The sequence below is a fragment of the Paroedura picta genome, chromosome 5 (genome assembly GCF_049243985.1).
Source record: "Paroedura picta isolate Pp20150507F chromosome 5, Ppicta_v3.0, whole genome shotgun sequence".
Classification (NCBI taxonomy): domain Eukaryota; kingdom Metazoa; phylum Chordata; class Lepidosauria; order Squamata; family Gekkonidae; genus Paroedura; species Paroedura picta.
In genome coordinates, this window is record NC_135373.1 from 86,220,501 (window position 1) to 86,241,665 (window position 21,165).

General features: G+C 45.2%; 1 protein-coding gene across 15 annotated transcripts in view; it reads left to right on the top strand.

Moving 5' to 3' along the window:
* Positions 1 to 21,165, top strand: part of NAV3 (neuron navigator 3) — a 548,360-nt gene that overhangs the window by 510,600 nt on the left and 16,595 nt on the right. For 7 of the 15 annotated variants that reach the window (XM_077338887.1, XM_077338888.1, XM_077338889.1 and 4 more), the window contains 8 exons: positions 7,879 to 7,962; positions 11,010 to 11,121; positions 11,619 to 11,740; positions 12,183 to 12,203; positions 13,340 to 13,512; positions 14,904 to 14,969; positions 17,765 to 17,918; positions 20,587 to 20,761. In XM_077338887.1, coding sequence (XP_077195002.1) covers positions 7,879 to 7,962; positions 11,010 to 11,121; positions 11,619 to 11,740; positions 12,183 to 12,203; positions 13,340 to 13,512; positions 14,904 to 14,969; positions 17,765 to 17,918; positions 20,587 to 20,761 — 907 coding nt within the window. The remainder of the gene's footprint in view (positions 1 to 7,878; positions 7,963 to 11,009; positions 11,122 to 11,618; positions 11,741 to 12,182; positions 12,204 to 13,339; positions 13,513 to 14,903; positions 14,970 to 17,764; positions 17,919 to 20,586; positions 20,762 to 21,165) is intronic. The other 8 variants (XM_077338884.1, XM_077338886.1, XM_077338892.1 and 5 more) reach the window with 3 other exon arrangements.

A 21,165-nucleotide genomic window follows, 5' to 3' on the forward strand; every position in this document is an offset into this window, starting at 1 on the left:
GAGCTCAGCCAGCTCCTCGTCTGTCCCGTAGGCTGCCACTAGGCGGTCTCGGAGCGGGGCGGTCGCCGGGTCGGGCTCCCATTCCTCCCTGGCCCGACGCCTAGTGACGACCCCCCGTCCCAGCTGCTCCTCACCAAACACGGACCTGGTGCAGGGAGCGTACCCCTCCCCATAATGCGGCAGACGGGAGAGGGCGTCCGCGAGGAAATTCTCTTTGCCGGGGATGTGACCAAGCTTGAAATTGTACCGCGAAAAGAACTCCGCCCACCTCATCTGCTTGGCGTTCAGGGATCGCGGTTGCCGGAGCGCCTCCAGATTCTTGTGATCTGTCCAGACCTCGAACGGCTCCTCTGTTTCCTCCAGCCAATGCCGCCATTCGGTGAGGGCGAACTTAATCGCAAACGCCTCCTTCTCCCAGGTAGACCAGTTCCGCTCCGTTTCGGCGAATTTTCGTGAGAGGTAGGCCGCCGGCCTCAGCTGTCCCGCCTTGTCTCGCTGCAGGAGAACCGCCCCGGCTGCTGCGTCGCTGGCGTCGACTTGTACCACCATCGGCTGGGTTGGGTCGACGTGCAGTAGCGTGGGCTCAGACGCGAAAGCTTGCTTGAGGGCCAGGAACGCTGCCTCCGATTTCTCATTCCAGCCGAGCGCTGCGCTGGGCCGCGTGGCGCGAGGACCTCTCCCCTTGGTACCTAGCAAGTCCGTGAGGGGAGCCACTACGGAGGAGTATCTGGGGATGAAGCCTCTAAAAAAGTTAGCAAACCCCAGGAAGCTTTGTAGCTGTTTCCGGGTGCGGGGCCTTTCCCAGGCCAGCACCGCCTGCACCTTCTCGGGGTCCATAGCTATGCCCTGGGCTGAGATGCGGTAGCCCAAATAGTCCAGGGAGGGACGGTGGAATTCGCACTTAGCCAGCTTCACGTATAGGTGGTTTGCCAGCAGGCGCTTTAACACCTCCCTCACCAGGGTCACGTGCTCTTGGGGATCTTGGCTGTAGATCAGGACGTCATCCAAATAAACCACCACCCCCTGAAACAGAAGGTCCTGCAACACCTCATTAATTAGACTCATGAAAACCCCAGGTGCCCCGCTTAAGCCGAACGGCATCACTTTAAATTCGAATTGTCCCAATTGACAGTTAAACGCTGTTTTCCACTCATCCCCCTCCCGGATGCGTACCCGGTAGTACGCCTCCCTTAGGTCCAGCTTAGTGAACAGAGTCCCTTTGCCCAGCCGGGCCAGCAAATCCGGGATCAGCGGGAGGGGGTAAGCGTTCCCCGCTGCGATGGCGTTGAGGCCCCGGTAGTCCTGGCACAGCCGTCGGGACCCATCCTTTTTCCGGACGAACAAGACTGGAGCTCCCATGGGACTGGAAGCGGGCCGGATGAAACCTCGGGCCAGATTTTTATCCAAAAACTCCCGGAGGTCCTTGAGCTCACCCTCACTCATCTTGTAGATGCGCCCTTTGGGTAGTACCGCCCCCTCTGGGATGTTGATAGCGCAGTCCGTGCGGCGGTGTGGGGGTAGCTCGTCCGCTTCCCGCTCGCTGAAAACGGCTGCGAGGTCTCGGTACTCTGGCGGGACTTCGGGCTCTGGTTTCTCCTGCTGCGCCGCCGCCGCTCCCCTGGGACGCGCCGCCGTCCTCCTGTGGCTGGACTTCTCGTGGGGGACCCGATGCCGTGCACCCACCGTCAAGTCGAACTTCAGGGTCCCCGCCCACCAGTCCACCACGGGGTTGTGTTCCTTCAGCCAATCCAGGCCCAACACCGCCCGATATCCCGCTACGGGGACCTGGATCAGCCACCGCAGCTCTTGGTGGTCCCCTATGTGGATGGCGATAGGACCCACCTCCTCCCCGAAAGGTCCCCCCTGAATCGGGCTGCCGTCCATCTGGACGAAAACCAGGGGAACCTTCCGAATGCGCTTCGGTAGCCCCAAAGCCCGGGCTATCTGGGGGTGGACCATGCTGTGGTCGCATCCAGAGTCCAAAAGAGCCTCCCCCACCCAACTTAGTCCGTTCTCCGGGTTCCGGAGCTCTAAAATTACCACGTTCGGAGGTCGCGCCTCACGCTGCAGGGGTTTTCCCTCGCGCCGCGGGACCTGCTGCCCGGCGCCGTCTACAGCAGGTCCTGGCCGTTTCCCGTCGCCTGGGCGCTTCCCGGTTCGTTGCGGAGGTCCTCCGCCCGGCGTGCCTGCTGGGGGCGTGTCGCACCTCCCCCCTGGGAGAGCCCGCGGTCCTCCCCCCCTTGCCGTTGGCACGCTGCTGCGAAATGTCCTGACCCCCCGCATTTCAGGCACAGACCTTCCCGGCGTCTCCTTTCCCGCTCGGGGTTCGGGGGTCGTTTGGGGCGAGAGTTGTCGGGGCCCGGTCTCGGCGCCTCGGCTGACCCGCCTTTGGCCTCCCGGGGGGGTGCGGCGGCCCAACCCAGGCTGGCTTCCAACTTGGCGACCACAAAACACCACCCCTCCAGTGTAGACAGATCTTCTTCCGTCCCCTTGATCACGGCCCATTCCCTGAGCTTCGGGTTAAGGCCCTCCCGGAAGTACTCGATTTGGGTCTCCTCGTTCCAGGAGAACACCTTGCCTGCTTCCCTCCGGAAAATGTCTATATAGTCCATAACCCCCCTAGTACCCTGTCGAAGTCCCTTGATCCGACTCTTTGCCTTGTCCTCAGCCTGGGGGTCCTGGAATCGTCGGCGGAGCGCGACCACGAAGTCCTGCAGGTCCCGAGTTGCCGGGTCGCCGCGCTCGGCCAACCCTAGGTACCACTGACCCGCCTTGCCCTGGAGACACGAGGCCACCCCCCAGACCAAGTCCTCGGAGTCCTCATACCGGTCTCCATACCTCCGGGCATGCGTCAGCGCGTGGAGGAGGAACTGCGGGAGGTCGTCCGGCGTCCCGTCGAAACGCGCCTTAAGCTCTGGGGGGGAACGTTTTGGAGAGTAGTCCGACCCCCTCCGGATCCGGGATTCTCGGCGTCCGCCGTCTCGTCCTGCTCCGCTCCACCGGCTACCAACTTGCCCAACGACGCCGTGCCGTTCCCTGCCTTGCACGTCGCTCCTGCGTTGGTCCGGCTCTCGCCGCCCCGTCGGCTCACCCGCTCCCCCGAGATCCTCTGCTATTTCGCCTCTCCGCTGGCCGTCTCGCCTACTCGGGACTGAAAACTGCTCCGGGTCGGGGTCCGGGGCCCGCTCACCAGTACCGGGCTCGTCCTCGTCGCTGGAGACGTCCTCACTCGACGCGATCCCCTCCGCCGTTGTATTACCAGTCCCCCCGGGCCCGGCCCGAGCTTGCTCACGGGCTTCAGCTGCCTGCAAGCGCCTGGCCAAGTCCGCCATGGCCCGCCGCAGGTCCTCTAGGGATTCCTCAGGTCCTACCGGGCGAAGCGCCTGCCTCAGCTGGGTGTCCCAGGTTGGGGCCAACCCCCCAGACCTCGGCGCGCTCCCCGCCGTGCTTGGGAAACCCATGGCCCGGCGCCTTCCCTTGGCCGCCGCTGCCGAGGGTCTCGGGGTCCCGGACAGCTGCTCCTGGCCCCCCGATTTTCGGAGGAAATCTCCCGGGGACATTAAACTCATGTTCCCGGGGTTCGTGGGGGTCGAGACCGCCCCGTTGCTTGAAAACGCCATCTCTGGATCCGTCCCGATAAGCGCTCGGATGCGATGCCGACCCTGGAGTTCGGTGGAAGCTCTTACGATGTCGGGAACCCGCTTGCTAACTGAAAAAAACAGGGTGCCCCTTTGAAGAAAACGTCACGCCAGGCCTGGTGAACGATACAACAGGAACAAGCTTTATTTCAGCAACGTGGAGTCCGCTGGTCTGGAGTAAGAGCTTCCACCGAACTCCAGGTGGAAGCTCCCTTTTATACAAAACCCACCTCCTTAGGCTGTATTGCCCCACCCAGTACTTGCGGAGGGAACATGCTGATACAATCATGACTCATGCACATATGCGAGGTTTTCCGGGGTTCCTGATGGCCCATTTTCCTGGAACAAAGGGCCATCTCCGGGCCCTTGTCAAAAGGTGGAGGGGGACATTGAGGTTCTTTAGCGGCCATTGCCACCTCAACGATCGGGTGGGGCGCCCAGCTGCCGGCCTGCCTATGATCACCATGCCCTACCTCCGTGATCGCGGGCGCCTCTGATGGCGGGGTTCGGTCCCGTTCCCAAGCCACCAAGGACCGAACCACGACAAATAAGCAGATTTAACTGGCCATGTTAACATGATGGTTACAAAAATGCCATCCTGTCTCAACTTGCCTCAAGGTTTTTTTCCCCCCTTTTTGCCTTATAGAGGTATCAACTGTCAATGAGTTCTGACATGTTGGCATTATCTGCTTCTGAGTGAGTTATTAATATGCTATCTGAGTATACCCAGCAACTTCCATATTAAGAAAGCAAACAGAATGATAGCTGAACACCTTCATTTCATTATCTTATAACATTATTGCTTTCCCTGGAAGCCTGACACTTTCCTCAGCTACTGCTTCTTTGTGTACTCTTCAGTGTCATCAAATATTTCTTTTCTTCCCCCTCTTTAAAAATGTTTTATTATGGTCAAACCAGTCCAGGTATTGTAAAGTCCACTATCAGATTGCCACAATATTGGGTTTTGGGAGGTGGGTGGGGTGAAAACCTGATTTAGATTAAGACTGTGGCACAGGAATGGATGGAATAAACTATTTCTCCCTATATCATTTTGTTTTGGATGTCAAAAGGTTATTTCATATAGATACTATTTGTTATGATGAGGGAAATATAAAGCATCATCATACAATTGACAGTCTCTTCAGCAGGGAAAAACATGATGATGAACCAGTATAGTTTGCCTGTAGTTATAAAAATCAATTCAAGGTCTGTTACAGGGGTGTGCAAAAAATCATTTGTGGAGGGGTTGGTATAGTGGACATGGAAAAAAATGTATTTTCCTATATTTCCAAATCACAATACCAGTAAGATATTCAGGTCTGGGGTTTTTCAGGAACCACAACCCTCTCCAAAGTAGCCCTCTCTGCCTGGGGTGCTGATCTTTATACTCTGCAGGTGAGCTGTAACTCCAGGAGCTCTCCAGGCTCCACCTGGAGGTTAGCTACCCCTGGGTTAGAAATATTCCTGGAGGTTTGGAGGTGGGGCTTCAAAATCATACAATGCCTCAGAGTCCAGCCTTCAAAGGAGCCATTTTTGCTGCAGTTGGGAGGGAGTGGTGCAGGTGTGTCCCTCCTGGCCTATGGGTTATGGCCAGCCCTTACCAGCAACTGTTTGTATTCTGGGGCGCAGACAGGCAGACCAGCATCAGTCCTGTGAGTCTGGAAAGTGCAGGAAGATCTAAATAAACACTTACAACCTGAAACTGTAAATAGTGAGAGGAAGAGGAAGGGAAGATGATTAGAAAATGCTTTGAGACACCTGAGGCCTGCTGGGTCACTGCGGCTCATTCCGAGTTCTCTCAGACCTCTCACAGCCCCACATACCTCACAGGCGGACAAATGGAAAAGGTGTTTGTAAACTGCTTTGAGACTCCTTTGGGTAGTAAACAAGAGGGTACAAAAATCCATTCTTCTAAAGAGTAACCATGAAAGAAGCATGTGGGCACATAACATTTTTTCAACAGTGAAAAAATGGAGAAGAAGGAACAGGGTGGACACCTGTGTACTGTGACTACCCCATGTATTAGGGCAGAGGGGCATTTCGGTGTCTGGCCTAATTCCCACAAGAAGGGAAATGACGCAGAACTGGGGCGAATTGGGTGCCATGTAATCTTCCCCTAAGAAGAGTCTCCAGTCTGATTTTCCCTTCACATATCTGAAGACATGGCTCTGGAAAGCTCATGTGTAACCACTATGCCACAATTCCCAAAGGTTAGTCTTCTCCCACACTCAACGAACATTCCAAACCACAGGTTCTTGACACCCATATCTCCACATCCATACCCTCATTTGCCACCACGCCACCACAACCTCCCACACAACACACACATTCAACCCCATGCCCTTACAGATTGGACAACTCCTCCCCTTCCTCTTCCCACTGCCAAGCTCTTGCCTCTGGTATCACTAAATATTACATTACTCCAACACTTGGAGTAATGATTGTTTCGCTAATATAAGTACAGATCCTTAGGATCCAGATCTAAAGAAATGCTCAAGTCATTGCACTGAGCTCAGAATCATTCATGTTTCTGGATAAGCACACAGACATTGGCATAAATCTCCACGTCAATTGTATAAATTTACAATGCCCAAGACCCAACAAGATCCCAGCAGGAAACTGAGCACTACGGTATTAGTAATTCAGCTTTAATTATACACAATCAAGAGTATACGAAAATATGTAGCTGGTATATTTTGCTTATTTTACAATGATTATGTATGGAAGGATAGTGATGTCTACAGGAATTATTGCACATTGCACTTAAAATGAGGATAAAAGTCATTTTCTGAATATAAAACTCAGAAAATTTTGGCATGTACATTTTGCCATGATTGATGAGGCAAGTATGTTAAACCCATTTCTACAACTTCCTGCCACATTATGCTAATATGAGGCAAAAATGCAAGTCAATTTAGTTCTAAAGAAGGTCATTTGTATAGTGCGTTAATCCTAGGTCTCCTCTTGTATTTTAGAGTCTGCAATCTAGAACTTCAGCCAAATAGATATTTTGTTAACTATTTAGGAGTGGGAATATATGTGTGTGTGTGTGTGTGTGTGTGTGTGTGTGTGTGTGTGTGTGTGTGTGTGTGTATATATATATATATATTTATTTATTTATTTATTTATTTATTTATTTATTTATTTATTTATTTATTTATTTATCATACTTATATACCGCCCTCCCCGGAGGCTCAGGGCGGTTTACATCATAACAGAGAACAATACATAAAACAGTCTGTAACATGTATAACTGATAACTAATAATTGTAACCAAAATAACAGCACAATATAACGGTATAACAATATAGTACTACAAACAGGTCCAGGGCTTATTGATGGGATTCTGAGGGGGGTGGTTTATTTATTGAATTCTGAGGGGGGTGGGGGGGGAGCAGGGGCCCTTGGTCGCTGTTGATTACGTCTGGTCTCAGCCAAATGCCTGGTGGAGGAGCTCCTTTTTGCAGGCCCTGCGGAACTGTTTAAGCTCCGTCAGGGCCCTGATCTCTTCTGGGAGCTCGTTCCACCAGGTAGGGGCCAGAACAGAGAATGCTCTGGCCCTGGTCGAGACCAGACGGACTTCTTTAGGGCCAGGGATCCTTAGCTGGTTGGTGGTAGTAGAGCGCAGAGCTCTTTTGGGGGCATAGGCGGGGAGGCGGTCCCTCAGGTATACTGGGCCCTGACCGCGTATGGCCTTGAAGGTAATAACCAGAACCTTTAGTCTGATCCGGAATTCAACTGGTAACCATTGCAGCTGGTGGAGAATAGGCCGGATATGAGACCTCCACGGTGTTGCTGTGAGGATCCTGGCTGCTGCATTTTGAACCAGTTGTAGTTTCCGGGTCAGGGCTGAGGGCAGGCCTGCGTAGAGCGAGTTACAAAAGTCCAGTCTAGAGGTGACCGTCGCATGGATCACTGTGGCTAGATGTTCCGGGGCCAGGTAGGGCGCTAGTAGTTTGGCTTGGCGGAGATGGTAAAATGCCAGCCGCGCCATCTATCATATATATAATAATGAGCTGATTTCTTGTGTGAAAGCCTCTCACATTGAGAATAAAATTTAAAATAGATGAAGAATTGAAATAGAGTAAGGGAAAAATTGAAATAAAGTAAAAATTGAAATAAAGTAATTGAAATAAAGTAAGAAGAATTCTGGGTACGTGGGGTTTTGCTAAAGACTTTTACATACTGCATTTGAGGTCTCATGACATTTGAATGGCTTTTTCTTCCATATTTTTCATAGGCCCATCTAGTAGCAGCTTTTGAAAAGAGCTTAGGAAATATGACAGGCCGGTTGCAAAGCTTAACAATGACAGCTGAACAAAAGGTAGGTTTGAAACAGATGCTTCAATGTGGTAAATAGTCATTGGTTTATACTGAAGTCTGTATTGAAACAAGAAGACTGAGTGAAAGGACAGCTGTAAGGCGAAACAGACAGGTGCATATTTCTTTCATGACCCTTCCCATCAAAGCTTCATAAAAGCTCTGGCTGTATCAGAGGGCAGTACAATGATAATATCTTTCATTTCCAGGCTTTAATTAAAATATTGGTGATTCTGGATTTAATCTGTATTTAAAGATTCAGCAACAAAAGCTGGTCATAAACCAAGAGTAGTGCTTGTTCCAGTCTGACAGTATTATCTGAATTCTAAATATTGGAAAGAAGAAATATCTCAGTGGCAGAACTACAAGCCAGTTTTCAACCTTTTAACATTATCTGAAATAACAAAAAGGGGAGGGGAATCTTTTTATTTGAATTTGCTTTATTGTTCAGACCTCATTTAATATCTCTTATATAATCTTACAGCATGCTAAGAGGAAAGGTCCAAACACTGAAGTTAAAATTAACATGTAAGGACCTGCTCTGGTGGTAATGGGGAAACATGAACCATAAAGAAAGCTGGCTCATAAATATTTCAATGTGCATGATATGTGCCATCAAGTCACTTCTGACTTACAGAGACCCTATAAATTAATTACCTCCAAAATGTCCCGTCATTAACTGCCTTGCTGAAAACTGAAGGCTGCCTCAATTTCAGGAAATCAGTACAACTTCCCTTGGCTCATCCCAGTTTTCACATACTTTTGAGAACTTTCCCCATGTATGAACACTTGAAAAAATCCCTGATGCTGAAGAACTGACAAGACAAGCTTTAAAAGACCAAGTCAATTAGTCACGTTCTTGTTTCTCTGCTAACCTACCCCACTGGAGCCAAAGGATGGGAAGAAAGAGACTTCAGCAGAGAGGAAGAAAGATGGATTATGAAAGCCACAGCTTGTCCTTCATCATTCTCCTATACTGTCATTGTTATATCTATGCGTAGGGAAATCAGGTCTCATGCTTCAGTGGGAGATCTCCATACTGTGGTCATCAGCTGCTACCTGATAAAACAGCAGCAAAATGGGTGAGAGTGTCTCTACACCACCACAGTGTCACTTCTGGTCATGTAACCAGAAGTGGTCTCATGCAATGCTCTAGCAAATCCACCATAAAACTGTAGAGATTGGGAAGATTGCTAAAGCATTGCATGATATTGTGCAATGGCTAGTTTCCCCTCCCACATTGAAACATCGAACTTTGCCTGCGTTTGAAACATTGCATACACATCACTTTATATACTTAGGAAACCCGTCAGAGAGGAGCCAGGCTTAATTATGCAACTGACAAGTCAGTGAGGGCAATGAAAATGGTGAAGGGTTTGGAGACCAAGTCGTATGAGAAAAGACTGAGGAAGCTTAGTCAGTGTAGCGTGGAGAGAAGATGACTAAGAGGTGATATGGTGGCAGTCTTCAAGTACTTGAATGGATGTCATATAGAGGATGGAACAGAGTTGTTTTCTATTGCTCTGGAGGGTCAAACCAGAAACAATGGTTTGAAATTAATGCAAAAGAATTTCAGGTTAAACATCCAGAAGTAACTGACAGAGCATTTCGTTAGTGGAACAGGCTTCTTCAGGAGATAGTGGGTTCTCCTTTGCAAGTTTTTAAGCAGAGACTAGATAGCCATCTGATAGAAATGGTGATTCTGTGAACTTAGTCAGATTGTGAGTGGGTGGGCAGAAGGGATTGTGTCAGTGCTTTGGCTCTTGTGACCCTTTCTTGCATGCCCAGGGAAATGATTATCACCACTTTGTGTTCAGTAGGCCAGGGATTCTGTTTTTTTTTTTTGGAGGGAGGGGATTGTCTGGACATGAAATTGGAATCACCATGGGTGGGCAGATAGTTGTGAGTTTCCTGAATTCTGCAGGGTATTGGACTAGATGATGCTGGAAGTCCCTTCCACCTGTATGATTTTATGACCATCATTAGATTCAAAGCCCTTTCATGAGAACGAGCTTTGAAAGCCCCCCCCCCTGCCGTGGCTGCCCAGCAGACACATAGAAGCGGCATTGCCCCCGGGTGTGGCGTTTCTGGGCCAGGTGGGGGAAGGCCTGCTTCCCCCCTCCCCCCAGCGATGGCGTGGCCTTCCCCTCGGGCCTAGAAGCACACCCGGGGCCTCTTCTTAGGTATACTCTTCGAGGCCCCAACCCGGGTGTGCTTCTAGGCCTGAGGGGAAGGCCTCCTTCTTTACTCATGGTGTCCTGCCACTTCCCTGTCACTTTCTGGCCTGTCCTGGTGAGGGCCTAGATTGTACCCTCACCCTATTGGCTAGAACTGCTGTCTGTCCTGGTGAGGGGCCAATTGGAACGTGCTTCACACCTTCTGATTGGCCCCTCACCCGGACTGGTCCCGCCCACTCTCCACCCACTTAGCCCTTAACAAATTATGAAGAAGGGAAAGATACCAGTAAATATATTTCAGAGTACACGTTAAATCAGATATTTACTCATGTAGCCCTTAAAATTGATGTCTGCCTACCACCGACCTCCTCCTGGCTGACACGCCAATCACTTCCGGTACATCCCCCCCTCAGCCCGCTCTCCTTGCCACTGCCTGCTAGCACAATGGGCTTTTTGCCTAGTTATTATATAAAATGAGAAATAGAAATATTGCTTCTGAATGGAGCAACTGTAGATTTAATCACAACTGCATTCTTTGTTAAACAATCGCCTACCAAAATAAAATATGCTATAGAGATTTTGGTGCTGCCGGTCTTTCTATATGAAACAGGAAAAGATAATTTGTTTCCATCAATGTGCTTATTGTTTTCCTTAAGCATTAATTCTTATTATTGCAAAGTGTAAAGTTAATAATTTCAAGTCTTAGTATCTGTCTAGCTGCATTGCCTGAAAGCAGAAACTATAACATAATTGCATTTTCTGTTCTGTCTCACCAACATTACTACAGTGAAATTTTGTAAATTTTTACCCCAGAGCGAAGGAAACAACCCATGATTACTTGGATGTTCTGAGCCTTTTCTGATTTTCCCCATAGGAATCAGAGCTCATAGAACTACGAGAAACTATTGAAATGCTGAAAGCTCAGAACTCTGCTGCACAAGCTGCTATTCAAGGAGCTTTGAATGGCCCTGACCATGCTCATAAAGGTATGTGGGGGGGGGGACATGTTCTCACTCAGTAAAAACTCATTGGTTCTTCAGAGAAGTGCTCAGCCACTGGCTTTCTATTGTTTGGAAGAACAGAGGCTGTTAGGTATTTCAGAAGCCTGAGGGATTCTCCATTGAATGTCACTTGTATTTGATGTGTTTCTACAGCTGGAAAACCTCTACATAGTATGTATGGCACTGAATTCAAAGGTCTTAGGTTTACCAGACTTCGATGATCAGCAATTAGTCACTTGCTCAAGCAAGATACCCTTCTAATGCCTTTATGTAGTATGGCCATAGTGAATGTTCCAGCCAAAATTAAGCATTTTAAAGAGATACTTTGGCAGTGTCACTAGTTCAGATCAGAGTTTCTTTGCAGCTGCCGTTTCAGACCAAATTATACTTCTGGTGTTTCAGTCTTGGAACCCAACTGTGACATGTAGCTTATCTCTTAAAACAAGACAGAGAATCTCATTTTGTGTCTTCCCCCATTATAGATTTGCGAATAAGACGGCAACATTCTTCTGAAAGTGTTTCCAGCATCAATAGTGGCACCAGTCATTCAAGCATGGGCAGCGGTAATGATGCTGAGTCCAAGAAAAAGAAAAAGAAAAATTGGGTAAGTGCCTTACAGATTTAAACATACCGAGTACTCTTTTGTATACTTTCCTTCCTCATAAATAGCACAATGGCCTCTATTCTTGTGCAGTCAGAAAGATACACACTTGATTGCAACCAGTGAGATATTGGTATTGGCAGGTACATTAGGATCGTTGTAAAAGCACATGCAAGCTTTGTTTAAAAAGCAATTCTAATTTCCACTTCATTCTATAAAATGGGTTGACTGTTCAGGATAGGCCAGTAGACTGTGAAGGAAACCTAGATGGAATGTTTTTAAAATGAGTAAATATTAAGCTTTTGTATTAGGAAAAAGTTATACATGTCATGAGTTTTATTTATTTCTGTTGTTTAAATGTTTATGCAGGTAATATTTTTTAAAATACTGATTCCAGCTTCATTCCCTTGATTTGTAATTGCACACTCTTTCATGTTTCTGCAAGGTGAACTCTAGAGGAAGTGAGGTGAATATAAACCCATGGAAAATTTGGCATGCATCTCAAAGAACTCTTATCTTGGCATGATTGCTATTCATTTTGGCAGTAGGCTTTCGTACCCTTCTAAAATGGATTACTCTGTATGTTTCCTTAGTTTTTTTCTCTATTCATTTTACCTCCAACTCTGAAAACTAGAAAGGGAGGTGTCGCCAAAATCCATTTCTTTCTTATTAGAAATCATCAACTAGAAAGAACATAAATTATGGTAATTCCAATCAGCGCTTACTCTCCTAGCTCTCCAACTGATTTGGGTCACAGAAAATGCTGATGTGTGCCAGTGTTTGGAAGAACAATGATTTGGGCAATAAAAGTTTTTTGGGGGGGAGGGGAAACACACCTTTTGTTCTTTGTATGAGTGACTTGTGTGTTCATAAGAAGCTTTCAAGAGCTTAAAATATCTGCAAAATGCTCATTGCAAACCTGACTTGTGCTGTTTTGGCTCCTGAAATAAATGGCTCTTTGGCTATCCTGTCCCTTTCATTAATGGATCAAAGCTTCTAGAGCAAAAAGGCAATGCTTATACATATGAACTTGCTTCTTTAAAGCAGACCTGTGACAAAAACCTCTTTTCCAACCCTTCCAGCTTCTCGTCAGCAAAAAGGCAAGCATCATATCACAGCTTATGTGTTGCTTATTTCTGCTACTGAATGAATAGGATTCTGATTTTCAGAGGAAAAATAATTTGTGTTTAAATAATGCAAAAACATAGCAATTGGAACTCAATTATATATTTTGGAAATAAAACCAAATCAACCAAGTGGCTATTTAAAACCAGTCACCTTAAAGGGAATTCCAGAATAATGGGATTCCACAGAAGGTGTAGGGCTTTAAATGAGCATCTGTTTAGCTGTACCAGTTGATCCTGCCCTTTTCCCATAGCATCCAGTGTTTGCGCTGTCCTCAGTTAATTTTTTAAACAGCACTGTTATCACATTCTTTAAGACACTGTGTTGCATATGTTAATACCTTGCTTTATCTATATACTGACCTCAGGCAGTGGCTAGATTGGCATCTGCAAACTAACTTTTCAGCAAAACATAAAGTAAACAATACTAGGAGAGTTAAATCAAATAAATGTATTCTCCTTTTTCCTCCGCTCCTAGCTGAGAAGCTCATTCAAACAAGCCTTTGGAAAGAAGAAGTCCACAAAGCCTCCTTCTTCACATTCTGATATGGAAGAAGTCACAGATTCATCTCTTCCATCCTCACCTAAGTTGCCCCACAGCTCAGGAGATTGTGGATCCGCATCAATAAAGCCATCCCAATCGACATCCGCGTATGTTTCTCTCTTTCAGCATGAGCCTTTCTTACCACATACCTTTTTTAAAAGACACCATGAGGTTTATTGACTGGCATTTTATCCATATTGCCATAGCCTTTGAACTTTTGTTCATGTGCTCCCACCAGTTATTTCCCATCTATCCAAATTTAGACATTTTAATTCCCTACATTGAAATTTGTTTCGTGGAGATGTTCTTACTCTGTTATTCTTTGTCTGTCAATATTTTGGTGGTGCAGAGGGAGTGCTTCTTTCTCTCAATTGATTGTAACTTCCTCTTTCTACATTTTGCTGGGCCTTGAACAATTCTGATCTAGCATTCTTTACTATTGTATGGATCTAAGATGTTCTTCCTCATAGAGATGTCTTCAATTCACAGAAAAGTCATTTCATATCTTTTACTGGAGAGTAGCATGAGAAAAATAAAACTACATCCAAATGCCTTTCATCCAATGAGAGGGCATGTTCACCTTCTTGGGTAAACACAGGCATGAGAATTGTCACAGGACCTACCTTTTAAAGTCATACACAGGAACATATGTGCTAGTACTTGCAGGAAAGTGGTGGTGATAACTGTTTTCTTTGTTCATAGACTGAATCCAACACCCATGGTTCTCCACCATCATTCTCCCTTCCTGCCTAAAGTCCTTCAGACACTTCTTCTGTACAAGTTTAATTCTCATGACGTTTGGTATTATCAGGCCCTGCATTTCCAGTTCCCTTGAAGTTTTGATCATTCAAGCAGATCCTAAAAGCACAGCCAGGAGTGCCGACATTTGCAGAACATTCTGTGGCTTGGCTTGCATAAATACCACTGAGTATTTTCTTGAAGTGTTCTTGTGTTTCAGCCTTGGCTTTCCTGCACTAGTAATGTGTAAAGACTATTTTGCCGCCCAGTTTCCAGAAAGCATCAAGCATTCCTCACTTTTGTAGTCCAAGGCACATCATTAATATGTTCTCTGGCTGGGTAGGATGATTTCAAGTTGCAGGTCCTAAAAAACATGTACATCCTCACAAAAGATATCAGATATTCAGAGGCTTCCTCACATCAAAAACTTCCATGCCATTCCAAAGTGATATCTCAGAACCCACCTTGGCCTCCTGCCTAGCAATGGTTTGGAATGTGCAGAAGCCATTGCTGTGCAGGACCAGCCACATATTTAGGTCTTCACCTGCAGTCTAAATTAGTATGTTCATGTGTTTGGCATCAATAAAATCTAAGCATATATTCTATCTTTAGTTTACCATTCAGGATTCTCTCCCACTTGTTATTTCCATTCTGGGGTTTTTGTTTGTTTATTTCATTCTTTGACCTGTGTTTCATTTTCTAAACCATTGCCTTTACTTTCTTCCACTTGCATCTGTCTGTCTAATGCGTGTATATGCAGGTCATCCTTAATCTGGGCACCAAAGAAAAGGCAAAACGGTCACGTGATCTACAAGCATAGATCCCGGTAAACTGTTGTGTGGGGCTTCCAAGAGCTAGTATGCAATGGTTCCTTTCTTACCAAAAGGCAATCCATCCAAAAAAAAGTTTCAAATTTTATGGTGATAATAGATATAGTTTAGTAATAATAAAGGAGGGGAGAAGCATGAATGCTGCCCTGAGCTCCTTGAAAGAAGGGTGGAGTAAAATCTAATGCATAGAAAATGTGAAGAATATTTTATTTAGCATAGTGTTATGTTAGTTCTGTGGATGAATGATGGTATAGATTAGCATAACAGTTATGAAAAAAGCATTGTTCCATATCCTTCACAAGGAAACATAGGGCCAAGCTAGACATTACAGCATCCATGGGTCCCACAAGATGCCACTGCCTTTTTAGAGATGAATTTGACCCATTTAAAAATTCTATCAGTGCTGGATCCCAGTTGGTCCCACAACTCAGCTGGGACCCGGAAATCTCCCCCTGCCTATATTTTTTCAAGTTCCAAAATAGCCAATATCACCAGGCCCTGCTGTGCTGTGGGCCATCACAGCATTTTTAAATGCTTTCCACCAAGTGCACCTATGGAATGGTGGCAGTCGCAGTGGGTCAGACCCATAGATGCTGCAATAAATAGCTTATCCCTTAGTCTCAGGAAAGCTTTCTGTCATGGACAGCTATTTGCTGTTTGGCATGTGATGAAGAACTAAATGAAGCGGTCATTGGCAGAGACGTGTGGCGGAAACTTTCCTATGGAATCACCGAGGGTTGGACACGATTGAACGGATGACATCATAATGTGATGTATCCTGTAGCTTACAGAAATGAAGCAAAAAATTCCTGTGCCACAGCTACTGAATAGAGGTGATTTCCTTTATCCTCCCAAAAGAAAATGGCAGCAGATAGACTAGAGCAGAAAAGAACCCTACCACAGAAATGGATCAAACCACCTCCAAAAATTCAAAACATTTACCTTTTTAGCTATTTACAACAAAAAATAACTTATTTTAAAAACACCATATGTTCCAAGTATGAGTACATTTTTAGTTATACTGAAATTGCAAGAGGCTACAGCTTGACATTTAGCCATGTAGAAACACCTCCTAAACCCTCTGTCACTCACCAGCACTAATCTTGTTTCTGAACAGTCTTCATCTGAGCTCTTTAGTATTCCTGCTTTGCTGGTGGAGACTCACTTTGCATTACAGTCTGTGGAACAACTGCTATATAAATATTCCTCAGTGGTCTCCATAAAACTGTCTCATTACACAAAGGATGAACTCACACATTCATGTTCATCACTCAGTGAATATAATAGCTAAGGGGCGGTGGCAGCTTTTTATATCTTAAGAGGACATTGACAGAGTTAAATCATCTTTCAGCTCAAAGCATTGTACTTTTTAACAAAAGCAATATATGTCTTTAAAAAAACTAGGACAGTTTTGGAAAATATAGCTTTCTGCATTTTTTAAAAAGTTACTAACATAGGAAGCATCCTCTGTTAGATCAGACCAATGGTCTATTTAGTCCAGCATCCTGTTTCACGCAGTGGCCATTCAGTTTGTTTGGATGGCCAATAACAGAGCATAGAGGCCAAGGCCTTCCCCTAACATTGCCTCCTGGTTCTGGGATTCAGAGGAATAATGCTGCTGAATGTGCCAATTCCCCTCAGTCGCCATTGCTAGTAGTCATTTATAGACTTTTCTTCCATGAATCTAATCCCCTTTCAAAGCTGATTATTTCTGTGGCCATTACTACATCCTCTGGCAAGATGGAAAACACTTGTGTAGCAGGGAGGCAAGTAGAGGGATATAATGAAGACTCAGCCCACTTGTGGATTGGAAAGAAAATGACTGTTAGATCCATACAATGATCACAGTTTTACTGTTATACAAATTGAGCAAAGGTACAAACAAGGGTGGAACCGGCTATCTTATGGCCAGCAGAAGCCAAACCACCCCGATAATCTCCACGCCATGTGTGCTCTGGTTTGTGATGTGTGCTGGATGCCTGGGAGCTGACAGGTAAATTGGGGTATCTGCAGGTGTCCATTTCTACTAGGGCCCCCTCTTTAACCTGACTATGTGAGCCAGGCAGCCTCACAGTGGAAGGCACCATGGCTCATCGTCACCCAGCCCCTTAACGAGCCCCCTGCTAAATGGGGGCGGTCAGCGTGCAAACTGCTCCTCCCCCCGATATGGATCCTTTCATTGAACAAACCACAAGCCATATCATATATGCATTGAAAATTGAAAATACAACAAAGTAAATACAAAGCCAACATTAAAAAAACAAAATAAGGGAGGGTTGGGTGGGACTGCAACTGCGAGGAGTAGAGTAAGAGGCTGGGCACTGGTGCAGGTCTGCTTTTAAAGGGACGGGCTACCTGGCCCCTGCCTTCTGGTGGCCACGTGCCAACTGTAGCCACAGCAGGACCACTGGCTGTCTCAGGCATACACCAATCACACAGAACGGCACGAAAAAGTAGCACTTGCTGGGACAGTCCATCTGCAGGACACCCTGGCCACGGGGAGTTCTCCCTCGCTCTCTCGTCTCCCGCCACCACAAACTGTGGCTGCTTTTAAAATGGTAGCTGCATTTCTTCTAGATGGGATGTGTAGAACTAAATGGAACAGCAATAACTTATAATTCTATCCCTTTTCATGTTTTAAAATGTTGCTTTGATGAGATTCTCTGTCCTGCTTCTAGGAGTTACCAGCAGCAACCTTTTTCTGTTCTTTGATATAAAATAATAGCACATGGCCTACATAAGAGAACCTGCCTTTAATCTTCTGCCACTTTTTCTTCTCCAATTTTTTTAGGATCTGTGAATGCACAGAGGCAGAGGCTGAAATAATTCTGCAGCTGAAAAATGAGCTCAGGGAAAAAGAGCTCAAGTTAACGGATATTCGTCTGGAGGCTCTCAGCTCAGCACACCATCTTGACCAGATTCGAGAAGCCATGAACCGCATGCAGGTCAGCTCTGTGGAACAATTGACTGAGGCATTTCTCTAAGAACTGTATCTTTAAAACTCTATTCCAATCACCCTTGGCTGAGTAGAAGCATGACATAGGATCAGTGGAAATAATTTAGCTGAGATTTTGGTGGGATTGAAAAATAATGTAATATGTAACTAGAATTGTATCCTTAGGTTTTTGCCTGACTCTTCAAAATGTACTGTTCTGCTTAGTGTCACTTTTTCCGTTATTGTCACTGATTCCCTGTAATTGTCCTTTCCTGCTCCAAATTGTAATGAAGAGATAACATACTCAGAAAGGTGGCTGAGAGACTTTCAGGGATTTAGAAGAATGCTGTGGCTGCTTTAGTAAGGGATCGTAACACATTTTCAGGGCAGCCGAAAGTCTTCATGGGTTCTTAACTCCTTGGCTGTGGTTCCTGCTTTTTTTCACTTTGTTCTCTCCTGATATTGTTCTGCTTTCCAGTACTCAAGCTTCCAAACTTGTAAACCAATTTACAGATTCCAGAGCTGTGAGCAAAGTAATTTTGGGGCTGCTATCAAGGATTACCAATCATGCTGTGGTTTCAAAAGCTTACCCCTATAAAAACACAAAATTAAGGCTCCAGTCCTAACATACGCTAGGTTACCAGATGACAAGAGGGAGGGGTTTGGGGTGAAGACATGGGGGTGTAGCAAGCATGATGATGTAACTTCTGGAGAAAACCAGGAAGCAATGGCAATTTTTGTGGAAATGAGATAATTTTGCTCATGATGCCCATGAATTGTTTTTATTTTTCTCCTGCTGCCACTTGAAATTGCACCAGGCAACTGTAAAAAGTACAAATAATTATGGTTGACTCCAGCACTCCAATACACATCCAATATTTGCCCTAAGTTCATGATCCTGTAACATTTTTAAAAGCAATAACGTAAGGCCATACTCAGCATATGGCCTTGTAATTATATCATAGCTGCCAGTGCATTTTTAAAGCAGCAATCCATGAGTTAAAGTATAAGGAGAGACATTAAACATTTTGAGAATTACCTAACAAAAAGGAACAAATAGCCAACTTGAAGGTTACACATCTTACAGTAGAGGCCCCATACCAGATAGGATAAAGTCAAAAACTTTGGAAACTGTTCCAGCAATTTTCTTTGAAAATCCTACAGAGCACTCATGGGATATTAATCTTTGAAGCCCCATGACACTTCAGAACAGTTTCTTAAAACCACCATGCGACCCGTACATTTTCTTTACACAAAAGACAACCCATCTTGTTCATTTTTATGTTCTAAAATCTTTACATAACCTTAAGCCTGTCCTACATTCTCACAAAACTTCAGAGGAAAAGGAATTATTTTAGGAATCTAGAAAGCTATTAAGGTTTGTGTTTAGCTTTATGGGTCATGGTATTAGCCTTCTCATTCTCCACAGGCTATTGGAAGAAGTCAAAAAAACTCTGCAGCATGGTGGCCAATTTGAACCATCTCCCTCTAACTGCTTTGGCTGATTTCTTAGTTTCTCTCCTGAACCATTTACAATGTGCCTCCTGCCTTTTTTGTACATGGATGCAGAACCCTTGTAAAGGAATTATAGGTTTAGTGTTGCTGAATTTGGAATTGAGACCAGACCACGCTATATATGCCATTTGTAAAAACAAAAACAACCCCCTCTCTACAACCCAATGTCCTATCACTATATAAATATTTTAAATAATTAACCGTAAATGACATGCACAGTCTCTACAATGACTGCACGTAGGGCAAATAATCTTACTCACTTTCAAGTATCCAAATAGTAACATAGTTGGTATATGCAGTAGCCTGCATATTTCATTAATGAGTTAAATGTTTTATTCTGTCTATTGACCTGGTAAGCACCACACATTGTATAGGATTTGAGTGTGAGTCAGAAATGCTTAAGAGAACTGGTTCTTCCATTACTGTACAAGTATTATTGCAGCTGGATTTCTTCAGTACAGACCATTTCATATGGGAGCAACAAAACTCAAAAGCAAATATTAATTAGCGTCAGAAATGGTTTCTTAGAAAGTTTCCTGGTTTGTATGCGGATGTGTGTGCATGCATGTGATAATAGTATCCTGTGAGTAAGCATATATCCACGTAATGCAGGTACATTTTAATTAGATGTATCATTACTCCAGTCTTCCAGGCTACATTGCTCATAGTTGTGTACTAGAGCCAGTCCATCTGATCAAATGAGACAGCTGGGTCTGCCATGTGAGATAGAATATGCAGACAGTTTAGGACAATTGTGAACTATATTCATGTGTCTCTCTACCCCCCTTCAAAAGTGCCAGCTGGATATACCCTATTACTGTTAAGATGTAATCCAAAGTTTCAGGAAAACATTTATATGTAGTGTTTGTAACACAGTCAGAATTTTATAGGGCATCAGCAATAGCAAATGAAAGTTACAATGATATAAATCTGCAGTCAGTGAGTGGGACCTGTATTTCTCTTCTCGTTTTATCAAAAAGGATATCTTTTCCCCTTGCTGCATGAATTACTTTTTGCCAGTTTGTAGTTTCACATTGCTTTGAAATCCGACTGCAGCAGATAGTTTATGAATCTATACACTCGGCCAAGTGGTTTACCCTTTCCATGCTGCACCCCTCCCCCCAAATTAAAATATGAATTTCTTCTTGTGTTTTAAATGCTAGAATGAAATTGAGATACTGAAAGCTGAAAATGATCGCCTGAAGGCAGAGACTGGAAATAGTGGAAAGCCTGCCCGGCCATGCTCAGAGTCTTCAAGTAGCACATCTTCATCCTCTTCTCGGCAGTCTTTGGGCCTCTCTTTGAATAACTTGAATATCACTGATTCAGTTGCGTCAGGTATATCAAAGTTATTTTCAAAGGGGTTTTATATTGTCCTACTTGGGTTTTCCCACCTTTGCTTATATATTCATATGTGTGAGAGCACACTCAATGTGAAACTAAGCTTACCTTTTCTTACAATGAAAGTTGGGAATTTGGGGGATTTAGCTCAGATAAGATTAAAGAAAAATTCTTATTGTCTGAGTTAGGCACTGGCATCAAGGAACAGAGTTCATGTGCCCAAAGTCAAGCAATTCCTTCAAAGATCATCAGGTGTTGTGTTCCATTACCAGACAGCAAAGGATGGCCATTAGAATCATAGCTTTTGCTGGTTCATTAAAGACGCAGGCACAGAGCTTAGAGTTAATCAGTCAAATTGATAAGTTCTGGCAAATTAGTTATGTTGGTAAATGATATTTGTC